The sequence below is a fragment of the Castanea sativa genome, chromosome 5 (assembly GCF_040712315.1).
Source record: "Castanea sativa cultivar Marrone di Chiusa Pesio chromosome 5, ASM4071231v1".
Lineage (NCBI taxonomy): Eukaryota > Viridiplantae > Streptophyta > Magnoliopsida > Fagales > Fagaceae > Castanea > Castanea sativa.
In genome coordinates, this window is record NC_134017.1 from 15,604,747 (window position 1) to 15,624,940 (window position 20,194).

Here is a 20,194-nt window from a genome sequence, read left to right on the forward strand (position 1 = left end):
GTGAATCAAGTTGCAATTGTGCAGTGTGTTGTGCTGTCAAAGCTTGCCTGATTTGGAAGTTAATTAGGGTAATTGCTGATGTGGCAATGGTTGTTAGTTGTAGTTAATGCAGCAATAGTAGTTAGTTAGATCCAACAATTCATAATTGATTGTATAACCGATTAGGGGACTAGCTTTCCTATAAGATGCTAGGATCACTTGTAAAGAATCATCTTGGAAAATACTATGCTAATACTATCTTTGATCTTTACTCTCTCTCTCTCTGACTTTATGAGCCTTAGTTCCCTTAAAGAACTACCCAAACTATCTCAATTCTATAAGAACCAGTGGGCTCTTATTAATTGGTATCAAAGCTATTCGATTTTGAAATAGCAAGCTTGAGGAAGCAACCATGGAAGTGAATTCAGCCCTGTAGCAAGTTCCATAAGTTGTCATAAGCAAGTTCAGTAGCAAAATATGTGACCTGATTGAGTTTGTTGGTTGCTTCGAGAGAACTAAGATCTCCTAATTGATAAATAGATTACTTGGAGGGAGTCTAAATCTCCAAAGTGAATATTCACTTAATAATAATATTTTCTAGCTTACTTTATTAATCAACATCAAGTCATATTAATAGATAACTTTACAAGATAAAGCTAACATTTAAATCCTAACCTTTATCTACAACAAGTAGATAAAATTTATCCTTATACTAAGCTAACAATTTATCCTATTCATTATCTAATTACCCAACTCCTAATAACAAAAATAAAATCTTAAATAATTAAATAAAAATTAAACACCTAACATACTCACAAAAAAAAAAAAAAAAAAAACCTCAAGAGCAGATTTTGCAGAATGTGTCTTCTAAAAACTTAATTGTGTTCTTCTCCATTAAAGCCCTCTAACTCATCCATTTAGCTCAAAGATTCGTTGTCCACGCAGGCACTCATACCTTATTCCCTAGTATTCTTACTCTAGAAAACCAACTCAAAATGCTTAAAGCTGCTGGCAAAAAAAACCAAGAATCTCGGTAGAATATCTCCAAACTTACTATTATGCACTAATTTTCATTCGTACTTCCAAGGTTCTCTCCTACTTCAACCATAATTGATGATGCCGAAAATATCACCAGTGAGTTGCAAGCGCTCCTCCAACTAAATCTATACCTGCAAAAAGAAAATAATGGACCCAAAAGAGGGCACCGGTGTGGTACCGGCCAAAAACCCTCCGAAGGTCAAGTTAGAATCTTGTGTCTTTAACCCTAGAGTGCCAGAGTTAAAAATATTATGCGTACCTTCACATCTAGGGTTTCTGGGGTATTTATATTGGGTGGAATTACCTTTCTTTTAGGATACAACTTCCTTCTTAAGTTCCTTTCCATATAGGAGTCTTCTCAAACGTGTGTCGCAAGAAGTCCAAGCGTGCACGTTTGCGTGGGGATAAAGCAAGAGTTCATCTGAGGCATATCAAATGACATGTCACCTGGAATCTACCATTAATTCGTACATGACGGATACTCAGCAAAAGTTTACCGTCATAGTCGCATCCCTTCAAGTTTTAACCGTCTTCATGATCTCCGTCCCTTCAAGTTTTATGGGAATATTCATCTTCTATTTTTTATCCCCTTCAGTTGCCCCCTTCAGTCCTTGGATTCGTCTTTTGAACCTGACGGATTCATGGAGTGATTCAAAGCAATGTATTGAGATGGGACGGTCTTAGTGTATCATGACGGAGGATACGTGGCCTGTACCTCTGACGAAGGACACGTGGTTGTTACAGATTGGCAGTTCCCTCAAAACGAGGTGACGCTTCGTATTCCGTGCCCATCGCTCTATAAAAACTTGCCATTTCTCCCTTCATTCTCTTTTCTTATCAAAAATTTGTGAGCAGAGCGCTACCGTCATTATTATTGTGCATTCCTGTCGTCCAGCTAATCTCATCCGTCGTCTCGCACCGGGAGTCATCTCAATCCGGTATGTACTCCAAATCCTTCTCCCGACATTTTTATTTATTTTACGGTTTTTGTTATATATACATGTGTACTTTAGACCCGTCAGTGTCTTAGGTTATACCGTCATAAATGTAGGTCATGTCTAGTGCGTCAAGTAATCAGTCGTTTGTCCGCGACGGGGCGGGCTACGATGAAAGATTACCGTCAGGTCCAAGAGATCCTGACGCTTCAAGTGAAGAAAGGAATCCGTCCAGTACCTTTTCTTCCCAAGACGAAGGTCTGGAGACGGATAGCTCGGAGTCATCGAGTAGTGATTTAGACGGTGTGGATCCCCCTGTTCAATCTACGATTGGACCGGACGGTTTGAGAGAGTTCGTCATGCTGCCCCTTTGGACGGTAAATGACTTTAGGTCCACAATCACTGAATCCCACCTCAGAACACTTAGAACCAAGTACCAAATACCAGAAAAAACATTCGTCTACGTCTTCCCCAACCGTCAGAAAAGTGTTACTACAAGGGAGTCAACGGTGTTGGGATTTATGAGCAAGCCTTAAAGGCGGGGCTCAGATTTCCCTTAAGTTCTCTCCACCGTCGTCTTCTTCAGTACCTTGGCCTATCCGTCACCCAAATCTCCCCAAACGCCTGGAGGGTGTTCATTGGGGTAGAAGTTTTATACGGAGCAATGTCTGACGGTGGAAGAATTCTTCCACTGCTATCGTCCAACAGAGATCGTCAAGTCAAAAGGTATGTACAATTTTGCTGCTAGAAGCAAATTGTTGAGGCTCGTCAGTGACACACCGGACTCAAATAGAGACTGGAAGAGTCGGTATTTCTTTTTAGAGGGGGACGAATGGATGTGTCGTCCAGGGGATAGAACACATATGCCCGTCGACACTACATGGGGCATAATGCCTCCGTCGGGTATGTCATTTCTTTGTTTCCGTCAACTTAATCTTTGAAAACTTTTTATGTTCTAAGGTGTAACCGTCTTTTTCACAGCTCGAGACCGTCCATAAGTTAACCTAGAACAGTGGAGTTTTCTAGAAAAAATTTTCAACAAGACTAAACTGCAAGAGAGGACGTGGGCACAGCTCATCACCCTTGATACGCTACACTGGTATTGTGACAGACCCGAACCTTCATCTTCCGCCCGTCGCTACGATAACAGAATACGAAAACGTAAGTCCGTTGCTACCATCTCCGTCTTTTTAAAGTGTTTTTAACTTTGGCTTTCTCATCCGTCTTTGATTTACAGAGATGGACGCTGCCAAGAGAAGGGCCTTCATCAAACAACAAGTTGCGAAGAAAAAACAGGAGGGGGGTCAAGCAAAGGAGACGACCCCAACCGTTCCGTCAAAGCGAAATCAACCAGAAAAAATTGACCGTCCTCCAAAGAAACAAAAGGCCACACCAGAGCCCGTCGTGGCATTGAGAGCCGAGAAAATACCCGTCAAGCATGGAAAAGGCAAAGGCTTGATGAGGGGTCCCGTCCCTACTGAGGAGAAACCACCCGTTCTCTTTCGGGAAGACTCCAGCTATGCCCTTGAAAAGATATCGTCCATGTGGACAGCTGACGATTACGCGGACCTCGGCAACCACACAACGGAGGCGATGGGTGAGACGGGCCTTTTCACCCTTGGACAGGTAACTTTGAACCCGTCTACTAGTTTTGCTTAGTTTTTTTCCACCCGTCATTACCATAACGTTGCATTTTACTTCCAGGCCATGTTGGTGATGAAAGGCTTATTTGGCCGTTGTCTCAATCATGAGACAACCATGGACCGTCTTAGAAAGAAGAACCAGACGATGGAGGATGAGCTGCTCGAGCTGAAGACCTATAAGATCAATATGGACAGAAAGCTCAAATACTCGGAGCAAGTCAGAGGGGAAGTGGAAAAGGAGAATGGGCATTTGCGAGAAATTCTGAAGGACAAGGAGAAGCAGTTGACGGAGACAATGTCCAAACTTGACAACGTAAAGGAGATAGCCATTCAGGAATACCGTGATTCTGAACTCCTTCTGACGGAGCTTGGGAGTTCTTTCACTGACGGATTCGACGACGCCATCCGTCAGGTTAAGTCGTCGTATCCTGATTTGGACGTTGCCCATATTTCAATCGATGCTCAAGGACAAACACTTGCACAATCCGTCAGGTCAGAGAGTACCGATGAAGTGTTGGCCGTCACGGCTCCAGTTGATGAAGGTCAAGACCATCCTCCAAGTCAGCCAGATGACGGTCAAATGGATAACTCGCAAAAGAATGCGTAGTACTTGTAAAAATTCTTGCCGTTGTAAACAAACATGTTGAACCGTCGCTTGTAATTGTTACATTTTAACTTATGGAATCATTTATTGCTTGTTTGCTTTGATTATTATCCGTCGCACGTTTATCTAATTTTGGTAACCTGTCTCCAGTGAAAAGTTTTAGACGTCCGTCCTTTGTTTGGACTTTCAGATATATTTTTGCTACCCGTCCACTTTGTGAATGAGATGATTCTAATCTTTTACATTGTCCGTCTACTTTATGGAGTTGTAAAATTTTCATCCTTCAGATGATCCGTCCACCACGTGGATTGGTAGAATTTCATCCTTGGGATGATCCGTCCACTTTGTGGACTTAGGTTTTCATCTCTGGGATGATCCGTCCACTTTGTGGACTTGTAGATTTTTCACCCTTTGGGTGATCCGTCCACTTTGTGGACTTGTATGGTTTTCATCCTTTGGATGAGCCGTCCACTTTGTGGACTTGTAGATTTTTCACCCTTTGGGTGATCCGTCCACTTTGTGGACTTGTAGGGTTTTCATCCTTTGGATGAGCCGTCCACTTTGTGGACTTGTAGATTTTTCACCCTTTGGGTGATCCGTCCACTTTGTGGACTTGTAGGGTTTTCATCCTTTGGATGAGCCGTCCACTTTGTGGACTTGTAGATTTTCATCAGCATGCATTTCGTATTTTCTAAATTAAAATTCCTCTCATAAGTTCAACAAACCAAATTGTTAATGGAAAAGAAAACTTGAGTTCTAAAAAATAAAAGCTATGACTGTCTAAAATTAAACTGAAAAATAAGGCAGTAGGTATCGTCTTGTGGACGTTTAACTGCGGTAGTACTTCTTCGTGTGCTCCGTGTTCCGTGGGATGGCTCAACTTCCTTCCGTCTAATGTCTCCAAGTAGTACGTTCCTTTCCCGCGCCATGAGATGATTCTCGTACGGCCTTCCTGCCAGTAGGACCCAGCTTTCCCAGGGACGCATCCTTCGTAGCACCAAGCACTTTTCGTAACACTAGATCCCCAACCTTGAAGTCCCGGTGCCGAACCTTGGAGTTGTAATGTTTTGCCATCATGTCTTGGTACCGCGCCAGTCTCTGGGCTGCTGTTGCCCTGACTTCGTCTACAAGGTCAAGCCCTAGACGTAATGCTTCAACATTTTTGCTCTCGTCATAGCTTTCCACGCGGTAGCTCGTCAGTCCTATTTCTGTCGGTATGAGGGCCTCAGCACCAAACGCCAATCGAAACGATGTCTCTCCTGTTGGTGTTCTTGCCGTTGTTCTGTACGCCCATAGCACACTTGGTAGTTCGTCTGGCCATATACCTTTTGCCCCCTCGAGCCGGGTCTTGATGATCTTTAACAAGGACCGGTTCGTGACTTCAACTTGTCCGTTGGCCTGTGGATGAGCGGGCGACGAGTAGTGATTCTTGATTCCCAGCTGAGAACAAAAGTCTCGGAACGCATCGTTGTCGAATTGCTTCCCGTTGTCCGACACGAGCACTCTCGGGATCCCATATCGGCAAATAATACTTCTCCATACAAAGTTGCGAATGTTTTTCTCTGTGATAGTAGCAAGAGCTTCTGCTTCCACCCACTTGGTGAAGTAGTCGATACCAACTACCAAGAACTTCAGTTGTCTTGCCGCTATTGGAAATGGACCCATGATGTCTAAACCCCATTGTGCGAACGGCCACGGGGCCGTCATGGGTGTAAGTTCCTCCGTTGGCTGTCTTATAAGATTGCCAAACCGCTGACACTTATCGCAGGCTCTAACGTACATGTGGGCATCCTTCTGCATTGTCGGCCAATAGTACCCTGCTCGGAGTAGCTTGTGCACCAGAGACCTTGATCCGGAGTGGTTTCCACAAATTCCTTCATGAACTTCCCTTATCACATAGTCTGCTTCGTCATGGCCAAGGCATCTCAGATATGGTCGGGAGAATCCTCTTTTGTAGAGAACGTCTTTTATCAGTGTGAATCGGGCAGCCCTAACCTTCAATTTTCTTGCGTCTTCCTTCTCGTCTGGCAGCTTGCCGTCCTTGAGGTACGCCACAATTGGAACCGTCCAATCATCTTTAGTGGTTAATTCCTGCACTTGAACGTTATCTAGCAGCAATAAATGTTGGACGAAGGACAATACCTGCTCTGGGACGATCATAGGTTCGGCCGAAGCAGTCTTCGCGAGTCGATCCGCCTCTTGATTCTCTTTTCTTGGGATCTGAGCTATCGTAAATCGAAGGTCATTCGCTCGATCCTTCACTTTTCCAAGGTACCTTCTCATTCGTTCACTCCTACAATCATAGCTTCCGTTAACTTGGCTAGCTACGATTTGGGAATCGGAGTAGACCACTGCCTTCCTGGCCCCAGCCGCTATTGCCAGCTCCAATCCTGCCACCAGGGCCTCATACTCTGCTTCGTTATTTGTAATGGGGAACTCCAGGCGGATCATGCATCCAATCTTATCTCCTTCCGGTGTATGGAGTATAACTCCGACTCCTCCTGCATGCTTATTGGAGGATCCGTCTATGTGAATTCTCCACATGGGCGTCTCTTCTGCCCCCTGCTCCTCAGGTGCAGTGAATTCCGCGATGAAGTCCGCCAATATTTGTCCTTTTACAACCGTTCGTGGCTGGTATTGGATATCGTACTCACTCAACTCTATAGCCCATAAAGCCATCCGTCCGGCAGCTTCAGGATTGTTCATCGCTCTACTCAAGGGCTGATCCGTCAGGACTATAATCGTATGTGCTTGAAAATAGGGCTTCAGTTTTCGAGTTGCAGTTACGAGTGCAAAGGCGAGTTTCTCTATTCGTGGGTATCTTTCCTCTGCGCCTCTTTGCGCCCGGCTTACAAAGTACACGGGCTTCTGTACCTTTCCTTCCTCTCTGATGAGGGCTACACTTACTGCTGCTGATGAAACGGCAAGGTACAGGAACAACTCCTCCCTCGGCGTGGACGGACTAAGCAATGGCGGGGCAGAGAGATATGCTTTTAACTCATCAAATGCCCTTTGGCATTCATCCGTCCACTCGAAAGATCTCCTTAATGTTCTGAAGAAGGGAAGACACTTGTCTGTTGCTCTTGATACGAACCTGTTTAGGGCCGCTATCTTTCTTGTCAAGCTTTGCACTTCCTTCACCGTCCTCGGAGGAGAGAGCTCCATAATTGCTTTCACTTTCTCTGGGTTGACTTCAATGCCCCGTTGGGATACCATGAATCCTAAGAATTTTCCAGCAGTAACTCCGAATGCGCATTTGCTTGGATTCAGCTTCATTCTGTACGTCCTTAGAGTGTCGAATGTTTCCTGGAGGTCCGTCAGATGATCGGACACCTTTGGGCTTTTCACCAACATATCATCCACATAGACCTGGACATTTCTGCCAATTTGGTGCGCGAACATTTTGTTCATTAATCGCTGATACGTGGCTCCCGCATTCTTGAGCCCGAACGGCATCACCTTGTAGCAGAAAAGTCCCTGGCTTGTCACAAATGATGTTTTCTCTTGATCACCTTTATCTAATTTGATTTGATTATACCCCGAGAAGGCGTCCATGAAGCTCATCAATTCATGTCTCGCGGTGGAGTCCACTAAGGTGTCAATGCGCGGGAGTGGGTAACTATCTTTAGGGCATGCTTTGTTCAAATCCGTGAAGTCAACACACATTCTCCACTTCCCGTTTGATTTCTTGACCATTACCACATTTGCCAACCAATCGGGGTAGTACACCTCTCGTATGAAGTTTGCTTCCCGTAGCTTCTGCACTTCCTCTGCTGCTGCTCGATCCCTTTCGGGGGCGAACACGCGCTTCTTTTGCCGAACTGGAGAGAACGAAGGTGACACGTTCAATTTATGGACTATGACTGCCGGATCTATCCCCGGCATGTCGTCATGGCTCCATGCAAACACGTCTTGGTTTTCTTTGAGGAACAGTAGGAGGGCATGTCGAACTGTTTGGTCGACCGAGGTTCCTATCCTGGTGGTTCGGTCGGGCCTCGAATCATCTAGTTGTACTTCTTCCAATTTCTCCACGGTTTCTGCCACTGTTCTCTGTTCTTCGATGTTCATAGCCTGTACATGGTCATCCATCTCCATCATGGCCACGTAACATTCCCGTTTAGTCACCTGATTCCCGCGCAGTTCTCCAACTCCATGTTTAGTGGGAAACTTAATCATCAGATGGTAGGTAGAAGTGATGGCTTTCCATGCGTTGAGAGTGGGTCATCCGAGTATGGCATTATAGGCCGAGGAGCAATCAACCAATAGAAAGGAAACATCCTTGGTTATTTGTTGTGGGTAATCTCCTACTGTCACCGCCAATGTGACGGATCCTAAAGGATGGACCCGGGTTCCCCCAAAGCCAACGAGGGGCGTGCATACCGGGATCAAGTGCTCTTTTGTAATCCCCATCTGCTGGAATGCAGGGTAGTAAAGGATGTCTGCTGAGCTCCCGTTGTCCACTAGAACTCGGTGGACGTTGAAGTCTCCTACCTGTATACTAACCACAAGCGCGTCGTCATGGGGGTGGTGAAGGCGCCGGGCCTCTTCTTCAGAAAACTCGATGCTGGAGTCGTTCTGTCGTATTCTTTCTAGTGAAGATCCCGTCGACTGGACACTTTGTACCGTCCATAAATAGGTCTTTCTGGCCTTTTTAGACAACACTGTTGAATTACTGCCCCCTATTATCATCCGTATGTCTGCTACCGGTGGTCTGGGACGTTCGTTTTCCCGTCTAGGATTCTGCTCCTGGGTTTGATCCGTTCTCTCCTTCCTTACGAACCTCTGCAACCTTCCTTGTCTGATCAGGGCTTCGATCTGTTGCTTCAGGTCATAACAGTCCGTTGTATCATGGCTGTGGTCACGATGAAAACGGCAATATCTATCTCTTGGCCTCTTGTTCGGATCTCCCTTCAGCTTGCCCAGGAATGTCAAGCTTCCTTCATCTTTGATTTGCATTAACACTTGGTCGATTGGGGCTGTGAGGGGGGTGAAACTTGTAAACTTCCCCGAAGGTGGTTTGGATCTCCGGTCTTCTCGCCGATCTCTGGTTCTTGCCATTTTTCGACCATTATCTGGTTTCATATCTTCCTGTCTTTCCCTTTTCCTTGGCTTATAGTCGTCTCTGGCCAGCAAGGCAGCCTCCGCGTTCATATACTTCGTCGCCCTGTAATATACATCGGACATAGTCTTTGGGTCATTCTTGCAGAGAGAAAACAAGAACTTACCCTCTCGTAACCCGTTCGTGAATGCTGCCACAAGTATCTTGTCATCTGCCTCGTCAATCGAGAGGGATTCCTTGTTGAAGCGGGCTATATAAGACCTCAATGTCTCGTCTTCGCGTTGCTTAATACCCAGTATACATGCAATAGACCTCTTGTGTCGATGAATTCCAATAAAATGCGATACAAACTGTGCGCCTAGTTCCTTAAAAGTGCCGATGGAATTAGGCGTCAACCTACTGTACCAATCCCTCAGGTGCCCTTTCAAGGTGGTGAGGAAAGCCCGCACATGATTTCGTCCGCATTACACCACGAAGATGCATTAGGGTTCGAAAGACTCCGTGTGATCCAACGGGTCTTTGGATCCGTCATAGTTTTCCACATGGGGCATGCGAAACTTTGCAGGAACGGGGCATGAATTCACCAACGCTGTGAATGGTGAATCCGTTCTATGGACTAGGTCGTCCAAGTTGCTGGATACCCGTCCTCTAAGGGCGTTCATCATCACGTCCATGCGTTCCCTCATCTCCTGCATTTCGGTGGCTATGTGAGTCGGCACAGCGTCTAAGGCAAGTGGTTGATTGGTTTCTTGTCGCTCGGGTCTAGTCGGAGCGTTGCTGCCCTCAGGTCTTTCCGCGTTCCTTCCTTCCGGACTAGCGCCCTCCTGGTCTTCCTGTGGTGCACTCGGGTGTGCGGTCCTTTGCCGCAACTGTTCTTCCAAATCATGATTCTGCTTAGTGAGGCGCTCGACCGCCGCCGCAAGCGTTTGGACCTGCCTCTCCAGAGCGGTGGCGCGCGGTTCGTCGCCTTGATTGTTGTTCGTTGCCATCGATTGGGTGAGTGCCATGCAACTCTTTGTCTCAGGAATAGAGCGAGGCTAAAATAATCAGAAGATTTTCTTCCTTTTCCCACAGACAGCGCCAACTGATGATGCCGAAAATATCACCAGTGAGTTGCAAGCGCTCCTCCAACTAAATCTATACCTGCAAAAAGAAAATAATGGACCCAAAAGAGGGCACCGGTGTAGTACCGGCCAAAAACCCTCCGAAGGTCAAGTTAGAATCTTGTGCCTTTAACCCTAGAGTGCCAGAGTTAAAAATATTATGCGTACCTTCACATCTAGGGTTTCTGGGGTATTTATATTGGGTGGAATTACCTTTCTTTTAGGATACAACTTTCTTCTCAAGTTCCTTTCCATATAGGAGTCTTCTCAAACGTGTGTCGCAAGAAGTCCAAGCGTGCACGTTTGCGTGGGGATAAAGCAAGAGTTCATCTGAGGCATATCAAATGACATGCCACCTGGAATCTACCATTAATTCGTACATGACGGATACTCAGCAAAAGTTTACCGTCATAGTCGCATCCCTTCAAGTTTTAACCGTCTTCATGATCTCCGTCCCTTCAAGTTTTATGGGAATATTCATCTTCTATTTTTTATCCCCTTCAATAATCATTCCTAAACTCACAAACCTTTGTTCTTACCCCCACAACCTGACCTTAGAACCTTAACAAATATTCAACTAACTTAACTTGCGACCTTGAAAACTGTCAATCTTTGTCACCAAAAATTACACAACATCATTTTTTCCATAACCTAACCACTACTCATTTTAATACAAAACACCATGCGCATAAAAAAGACCCAAGTCATGGAAAGCTTTGCCCTGTTCCCTAAGTTCAATGGGACATTTCCCAATAGTTAGTTAGATTCACCATGCCAATCGTTTCTTCACGCATCACAAAACTCCTTGGTACCAGAAGGTCTTTATAAAACATTGCAAGTGCATCTACACACTTGTTGGTGTTTCGATACATATGTGTTCAATCGGCTTGTCGGGGTTAGCTCTCAAGAAGTTCCTACAATCAGTAGGTAGAGGTTCCACTAGAGGTTAGATGAATTATTACCCGTTAATTGAACCTCACTCAACGCATCAAGTTCCCCTATGAGACTTGCGATGCCAAGCTCAGCAAAAAGGAGAAGGCCATCTTTAAAAGCCCAAATTATTTGATCCAGTTCCCTTCGTGATTTGTATTCAGACCTCCCCCACCTACTCAAATATCTGTAAGAGATCGGGCAAAACCTTATTAATCTTCAAAATTTCAAATGCCACATTCTCTCTCTCAATTTTGTGCGTGTCTGATTTGTGATGGAGAATAAAAGGAGAGGAAAATCATCAACCTTCCTGCTTAATTTTTCTTAGTTTTGAATTTTTGATTGTATGAGCTTTAAACTTTTTTTTGAAAAGGCATGAGATTGAACTTAAATTAATGTTGAGGTTTCCTAATTTTTACTATATAATACATACCAAATATGGTCAGTTTCAAACATATCTAGCAAACTTGATAGTGTACTTCAATCATAATTTTTAAAGTTCAGCTCGCATGAACAATTGTTCATAATTATTAAACTTGAGTTTGAACTCCTATTATAGCTATTGACTAGATAAGACAGGTAATTCCTAATTTGTCAACATTTGATCTCGTTTATTATGTCAAACTAGGATGTAACTCATGCTTATGCACGGTGATGATAAATTGTAGTGGTGCTATTAATATTAGTTTGAGTTATAAAACATTTAGGATATTAGTTCGACTAGGACATTTGAAAAGACGAAAATAGTTTTTTTTTTGGCAATTTTCATGATATTGATTACTCCAAGTTTCTTATTACACTACTATTTATGTATATAATTTTGAAAATTACTGTTGAATACTACATATACAATATCAATTCACAATTACTGTCCGTGAAATATTACTAAATACAACACAAAATAAAATATTAAATTAGTCTAATAGTATCTCATAAATTGAATGGGATTACGTGCATGAATCAATCAGCTTAATTACAATTTGTTACGTTCAAGATCTTGGCATACAAAATATGTTAATAGAGATAGTATAAAAAATGTGCTCATTAGTTCAGAGAAAAAATAATAGCGAAAATCTAAACAATTTAATTTATATGGAAAGCTAACAAAAGTAAAATTTAATTTTGAATATAATTTAATTTTGTCTAAGCATTAATTATATATATATATATATATAAATATATATAAATCTTTGTTCACCTTGAAATTTTGCAAACATTGAGAATATACGAAAATAATGTAATCTAATGGTGGATTTGTCAAAATTTACATCCAATTAAAAAATATTGGGTGGTTTAACATTATTTAGAGTTACACCAGGTGTAACTTAAACCCAACCCTATATATATATATTGGATGAGACACGTGACGCAAAAATAAGCTTTGCTTTTCTCACATGACACAAAAATTTAAAAACTTACATTAGATGAGACATATGGAGCAAAAATAAGCTCTAATTGAATTTCAACTTTTTATATTGAATTAACTAACTTGGCAAAAAAACTTTAAAACTTAGATTAGATGAGACACGTGACGCAAAATTAGACTTTAATGAAATTCCAATTTAAAATCTAATTAGCTTTTCTCTTAGCTTTACTTATTAATATATATATACACACACATGTATAGACTAGTATGTAGCCAATGTAAATGCATGGATGCATTTAAAATTAAGCAAAATTTTTATTATAAAAAGATAAATAATTAGTCAATTTTTTTTTAAAAAAAAAAGTAAACGTAATTAGTCACATATAAAAATTATTACCTAAATTTAATACTACTTATAATAATTTTTCTAAATAATTTTTAATAAGATAGAACATGTGATGATTTTTATTGAGTATATGTGATTGATTTTTTTTAACTTATATAATTCATTAATATTAGATTCTTAGTATTTTATATATAATAATTTAATTTTTTTATTTGTTTACCCTTAAAAAAAAAAAAGGAACACCCTCAAGCAACATCAGGAACACCCTCAAAATTTTTATGCCAAACAAATTTTGAACTAAAAGGCATGCAGAGGCAAAAGTGTGTGCACACATGAGGTGTGTGCTAACGCATAGTGGGGTGTGCGCTAGACTCCTAATAGTTAGTAAAAAAAAATGAATGAAGCAACTAAACACCAATAATTAATAATTTAATTAACTAATACATTATAAAAGACAAACAAATTAAATTATGTTAGGCTAAACAACAATTAATAATTTAATAATTAATGAAATAACAATACAACAAATTATAGTTTATAAAAGACAAACAAATTTATGAAACAACTAAACAACAATAATTCATAATTTTATTAATATTTCAAATAAACTTATAGTTTATTGTACCAGTACCTTTGTTCATTAATTTCTTTTCTTTTTATTTTTTTTAATTTTTTTTCTTTTGAGGTTTTTCGGTGTACAGAATGCAAATTTGTCTTAGTTTTAAGAATTTTTTTTTTAAGTACAAACTTCATGCTTGCCAAATTTTGAATTTCGGCCAGTATTTACCGAAATGTCCTGAAACACCCGAAATAGACCAAAATGACCCAAATTTTTTTCAAAGTGGAATAAGAACACCCTGAACAAAATTCCTGGAGTCGCCACTGATTCCATACAAAGATTATAAAACTTAAGTGGATAATTATGGTGTGGTCTCTACATAAGTTTAGACACATGGTGCAAAATTGGAATTTAATTTCAAATTTTAATTAAACTTTCTTTGAGTTTTACCTATATATACACTAGCTTGTAACTCTATGCATATGCATGGATATACTTAAAAGATACAAATTAAGAAGCAAAGTATAATTTTTACATATATAATTTAAATACTATTGATAGTCATTTTTATATATTTTTTAACTCTTTGAAAAGTCTTGTAAGAATATTATTAGGTAGAAAATGTAAATTGCCCATTTTTTTTATGTTCATTAATTCTAGACTTTTTTTTTTTTGTACACAATAACTCACTTGAATGAATATTTATGATATGGTCCCACATTTGATTTCAAAATTAAGAAATAAAAATCTCTCTAAAAATAAATAATTTAAGACTCACCGCGCAAAATTAGACTTCAATTATAGAATCTAATTGGATTTTCTCTAAACTTTATACACACACACACACACACATATATATATATATATATATATATAGAGAGAGAGAGAGAGAGAGAGAGAGAGAGAGAGAGAGGACTTACAAATTTGAATTGTTTTTAGTTATAAAAAAAAGGCTCATAAATATAAAATCATTCAAACTCTCTCTTCCTCTAATTTTATATATAGTGTTAGATATATGATTACATTTTTTTATGATATATTTATATTAGACTCCTCGTTTTCTACTCTAAATTAACTTATTTGGCACAAAAATTAAAAAATTTCGATTAGATCGGACATGTGCTGTAAAATTAAACTCTAATCGAAATTCAATTTTTACACTGAATTAACTAACTTGGTACAAAAATTTTAAAATTTTTGATTAAATAGGACATGTGACGCAAAATTAGAGTCTAATTGAATTCCAATTTGGAATCTAATTAGATTTTCTCTCAGTTTTACCTATTAATATATATATGACTTATAAACTTGAATTGTTTATAGTTCTACAAAAAAAAGGCTCATAAATATAAAATCATTCAAAATTTATGTTTTTTATGGTTTACTTCTATTGGACTCCTCGTTTTTTACACTAAATTAACTCATTTTGTACAAAAATTAAAAAAACTTAGATCAGATGAGACACATGTCGCAAAATTAAATTTTAATTTAAATCTAATTTTTACATCGAATTAATTCACTTGGCACAAAAATTTAAAAATTTAGATTAGATGGGATACATGGCGCAAAATTAGACTCTAATTGAATTCTAATTTGAAATCTAATTGGATTTTATCTCTGCTTTACCTATTATTATTATTATTATTATTATTATTAAAGGCTGAATTTTGAGCTCTAGTTAAACTCAATGGTATTCGAAGTTTATATAGGCGAGTTCAAAGTATTATCCTAATTTAAATTGTTTAGTTGTTTATAGACAAAATAAAGTACAAAATGCCATATCAAGCATAATCTTAATTTGATAACCAATAACCAAACATGTCAAACAAACACTAGCAAATAATAATAGACTCATGCCGCATATGCTTGTTCAAGTGCATGTATGATGTATCACAGATTCTCTTGACAGAGAATGAGAGAGAGTTTTGGACACAGACGTTTAGGGTTTCAAATCCCCCATTTCCCATTATAACAATCAAAATTTCTTTATTAAAAAAAAAAAGAGTAATAAAGCAAAATTTTAAGACAAAAACAATATTTTTCTCTAAACCTTGTAATTTGGTTAGTTTGAAATCAAATTCTTGAATTTTTAGAATTCATAATAATTTAAACCTTGCACTCAAACCCCTAAAAATTAAAATGCTTAATGTCTAAATTGATACAATTTTAAAAGTCAATAGTTCAACATGAAACTAACAAAACTATAAAGATTAAATTGAAACTATAGAGTTTAATTTGAAAACCAGTTCTAAAATAAAAGGTTTATAATATATAACTAAAAAAAATGCAATTATTGAACACTAGTTGGGGGTTGATTCTTAAAAAATAAAAAACAACAAACAAAAAATAAACTAGTTGGATGTTTACTAAATCAAGAGTAATTATTTAAACTTTGGAACAATGCTCACTTTTCTTACATGATATGAATCTCCTAAAAAAATATATGGTGGGATTTACCATTTATGTGTGAGGAGGAAATAAAACTCTCACAAAGGGGTGAGCATTGGTTCGTTGGTTGGATTTGAGTTGAGGGTCAACCTGCTAAAGAGCCAAGTAGCCAACTGCCCTTGCTAGATCGAGTGTATAAACTTTCAATATGTTGCCAAGTGAGGAGCTTATAATCTTTGACCAGACTTCCTTCTTGGGTTATTTATCGTACTTGTTAAGTCCATTGGGTGGCCATTTGATAAAGGCAATGGAGATGGTAAATCATGGTAGTGGTTGTCCATTGGATGGCTCATTGACAGGGGCAATGGTGGTGGATATAGCCACCATCGCTCCATTCTTTACCTTGCTGTCAACAACGGGGTTCATGGTTTGCCTCATTGTCAGCCATTGCATCCATAGTCAAAGAGAAAATGTTTGGGATGAAGAAATGACGTATCTAGTGAGAGTTTGAAAGATAGGGGTACTTGTTAGTTGGGTTAGATTATTTGAGTGATTGGTGAATAAACCTGCCACTGACTATGAATATGATTTTTTTTTTAATACCAACTTGTTGCTAAACACTTAACTAGTTGAAATCATTGTGGACCTTTCAGTCAAATTGGACAGATAAGGCAAGTATGTTTCTAGGAGTTTATGCTCACCCTTACTTCTAGAGTAATGAATAATTTTCCCTAAATAAACATGCTTTCTCTCTCTGCCCAACTATATCAGATGTCTGCAAAACTTAGGGCCTGTTTGGTTTACTCTTAACTCAAAACTCAAACATGCTTTCTCTATCTTATTTTTGTTTGGTTTCAAATCTGGGTGAGCTTAACTCAAAATTTTGACAAAGTGGTGGAGTCCATGTACTGTGCAGACCAGAATGGTAACATGTCTCTCTCCTCCATCTCTTTCATTTTTTTTTCCTCTCCTCTTTCACGTAGCCCGAAACATTGAAACCTTTCTCCTCCCATTTTTGGCCTCTACCACCTCCAACAACCCATAAACCCACCAATTGCAATTCTCAAAAACCCAACCCACCGCCATTGTTTTGCATCCACCACCGTACAAATCATCAAAAATCAAGCCCATTCACCATAGAAGATCCACCAACACCTTTAACATCACAACAAATTCTTTTACATATATATAATGAAAATAAAAATAAAAATAAATACCAGAAAAAATTACCCCACAAAATCCATAACTCCAAGCCCAAAAGGCACACCTTAACCCGGTTAAAACGCAAATCACAACTAAAATTGAAGCCCTTTGCCATCATCGCGTGAAGAAAAAGAAAGAATGAAGAAGAATAGTAAGAAGCTGAGAAAAGAAACCAAAGTGAAGAAGAAAGAAAGAAAAAAAAAGAGTAAAGAAGATGAAAGAACCCAGCTTGAAGAAGAAAAGACAAAAGAGGAGAGGGAGAGAAAAAATATCGGTATGGTGGAGAGAAAAAGTGAAGAAGAAAAGGATGATTGAGCACATGTGTGGTCTTGAGTGTTTGACCGTGGGTCCCATATTCATCAAATATTACAAAAATACTTGATATCTTAGTTTTCAACTTTTGGAAACAAAAAGAAAAAAATCTTGTTTCCATTTTTCACCATCCAAACTAAAAATTTTGAGTTTTTGGGGGATGGAAACAAACATCCAAAACCAAGCCAAACACTGCATCATTTGTGAGACCCACGAGTTTGGATGATGGAGCATAAAAACTGAGTGATATCACTCAGTTTTCATGCTATCCAAACAAGCCCTTAGTCACTCTTTAACCAATACATAACTTTATTATATGTCTACAAAACTTTCTATATCTTTAAACAATGCATGAAATAGGGGAGAAAAGTAATCACCGACCAATGCAATTTTAGGCTTTAGCGGTTTAGCTCATAGCAAAACAACAATCCCACATCGTCACTCGAGAACACTAATAGAAAGTGCCAACTAAGTGCCCTTTTTTTGCACTTTCAAATGGCAAAAAACACTTTCTACTTCAAAGTTCAAAATGCTAAGTGTTTGGTGGGTATTAAAAAGCCGCTTTAGCAAGAAAGTTGTCTTTTCAAAAAGTGCAAGACCCCCAAAAAGTCAAAGGACTTTTGACCAGCTTTTATAAAAAAAACCACTTCAACTTTCAGGAATTGTTGGTTCAATTACCAAATTGCCCACTTTTTTTTATTAAAAACCCAACTTTACCCATTGAAACCTCTTCAAACCATCATGCTAGAACATATAACATTATATTCAATAAGACAAAAACATTATTAAAATAGTGATATTGATATTATTAAAAATATATAATATTATTAAAGCATAATAGATAACATACTTGGTTTAAAATTTTTAGAATAACAAATAATTGATGCTAAAAAAAACTAACATTACTAAAATAATACCAATAATAGTAATAGTAATAACAAATAATTATGACAATAATATATTTATTATTATTATTATTATTATTATTATTATTATTAAGTAGCTTTTTTTTTTAGTAAGTATTATGAAACAGTTGATTTAAAAATGAAATAAACTCTCTTATATATACATTGTTCATTTTGGTAATTTACCCCTCAAACCATCACTTTTTCAAAAAACACTTTTTAACAGCTTTTACCAAGCACTCAAATTTTTCAAAACACTCAATTTCATACTGCACTTTTTGAAAACTCCACTTTTTCAAAAAATCCAGTTTCAAGAAGCTGAACCAAACTTACCCTAAAACACAACCTAGCTTTTCCTTGATGCTCATATCACCAAAATACTCCTTTGCAATGGAAAACTCTAGAGACACCTAAATCCAAAACAAGCTTTTGTGTCAACTTCTATTTGGAGCATAAAATATACTCTTTCACCAAGTGTCCTTAGTAGTCTCACATGTAAGTGTTGTCATCTAATTAAATGTTAACATCAGAGGATATTGTGAAACTGAGAGTAAATTTGGGTGTACTTGTAGGTAAATTGCTTTGCAAAACTAAATTACATATTGAAATACTCTTTTTTTTTAAAAAAAAAAACTAAAATACTCCTAATTAGAGTAAATTGTATGTGAACTCCAAATTGTATTTTATTTGTATACGCACAAAGAATTTTTTTTGAGTATAATCATTAATTAATACTTTAATATTAAGGGTTATGTTAACGAGTATCTTTACAGTTGTTGATAAATTAAATTAGGAAAGTTTCAACACTACTTTCAAGAAAAATATAAGTGGGTTCCAATTAGCTCAACCGGTAAAGTCTCTGATGGTTGTATAAGAGATCTGAGATTTAATTCTCGCCTACACCAAAAACTGATTGGTGTATTGGTCTGATAATAAAGAGCTATCATCAAAAGCGGACGCCATATGTAGAAACTCTCTAAAATAAATAAATAAATAATTGCCAGAAAAATTAACTACTATATCATTTTTTCATAAAATGTTTATAAAAATAGTTTTTAAACCAATACCCATAGGACATTCTTTAACATTTTCCTAATATTAATGCCAAAGTTAATAAATGGTAGATTTTTTTATGGGATAATAAATGGTAGATTGGTTGTGAAAAAGGGACTAAATTATTAAAATTAACATATTAATTTCTATAAATATTCAATTATTTATTGTAATCATCCCATATTAGTGATTTTAATATTTAATTTTAAAATTTTAATATAGATAATATTTAGTAATCAGTCTAATCTTGACATTAAAATTTCCAAAACTAAATCACTCATTTATTAATTATTGGCCTAAATTTTACCTTTTCATTAGTGATATAAAAGATGCCAAGTTAGTGCTAATTTTTTATATATAAAAAATTATATATAATTAAAATGATAAAGAATGACTAAAAGATTTATTTATTTGTTTTGACCAGAATGAATGACTATAAGATTTTTAGAACATAATAGTTAACTTGGGAATTATTTTTGGAGTAGTATTAGTTGGTTAGAAAAACTTTGGAAAATAAAGTTTATAAATCTACCTAATTAAGATAAGAAGAAAAAAAAAATTTAACATAAGAAGTCTAAAAAAGTTATAACAATCTCCTAATTTAGAAAAAAAGTCACTTAAGAAGTATAGAATATCCAGTAGAATCCTATAGAAATTGAAACTAATCTCCTAATCTTAAAAAATAAAAATTGATAAATAAATAAATATCTCACCGAAACACACAGCTCTAACGCTCTTCACACGCCCAAATTTACATCAAACCCCACAAAC

The 20,194-nt window shown here is 37.9% G+C and overlaps 1 protein-coding gene across 1 annotated transcript; it reads right to left on the reverse strand.

The window, feature by feature from the left end:
* Positions 1-5,272: 5,272 nt before the first annotated feature.
* On the reverse strand, positions 5,273-6,650 carry LOC142634816 (uncharacterized). The gene is made up of 2 exons (XM_075809070.1): positions 6,096-6,650; positions 5,273-5,323 (listed from the first exon to the last, which is right to left on the reverse strand). Exons 1-2 carry the CDS (start codon positions 6,648-6,650, stop codon positions 5,273-5,275), a joined length of 606 nt encoding a protein of 201 aa, XP_075665185.1.
* Between the last annotated feature and the right edge of the window lie 13,544 nt (positions 6,651-20,194).

Bases quoted from the DNA above. Each gene is read 5' to 3' on its own strand.
- LOC142634816 (XM_075809070.1), bottom strand. From the start codon at position 6,650: ATGATCCGCCTGGAGTTCCCCATTACAAATAACGAAGCAGAGTATGAG. The intron at 5,324-6,095 runs GTGATAAGGGAA...TTGACCTTGTAG, and splicing joins GCCATGACGAAGCAGACTAT to ACGAAGTCAGGGCAACAGCA.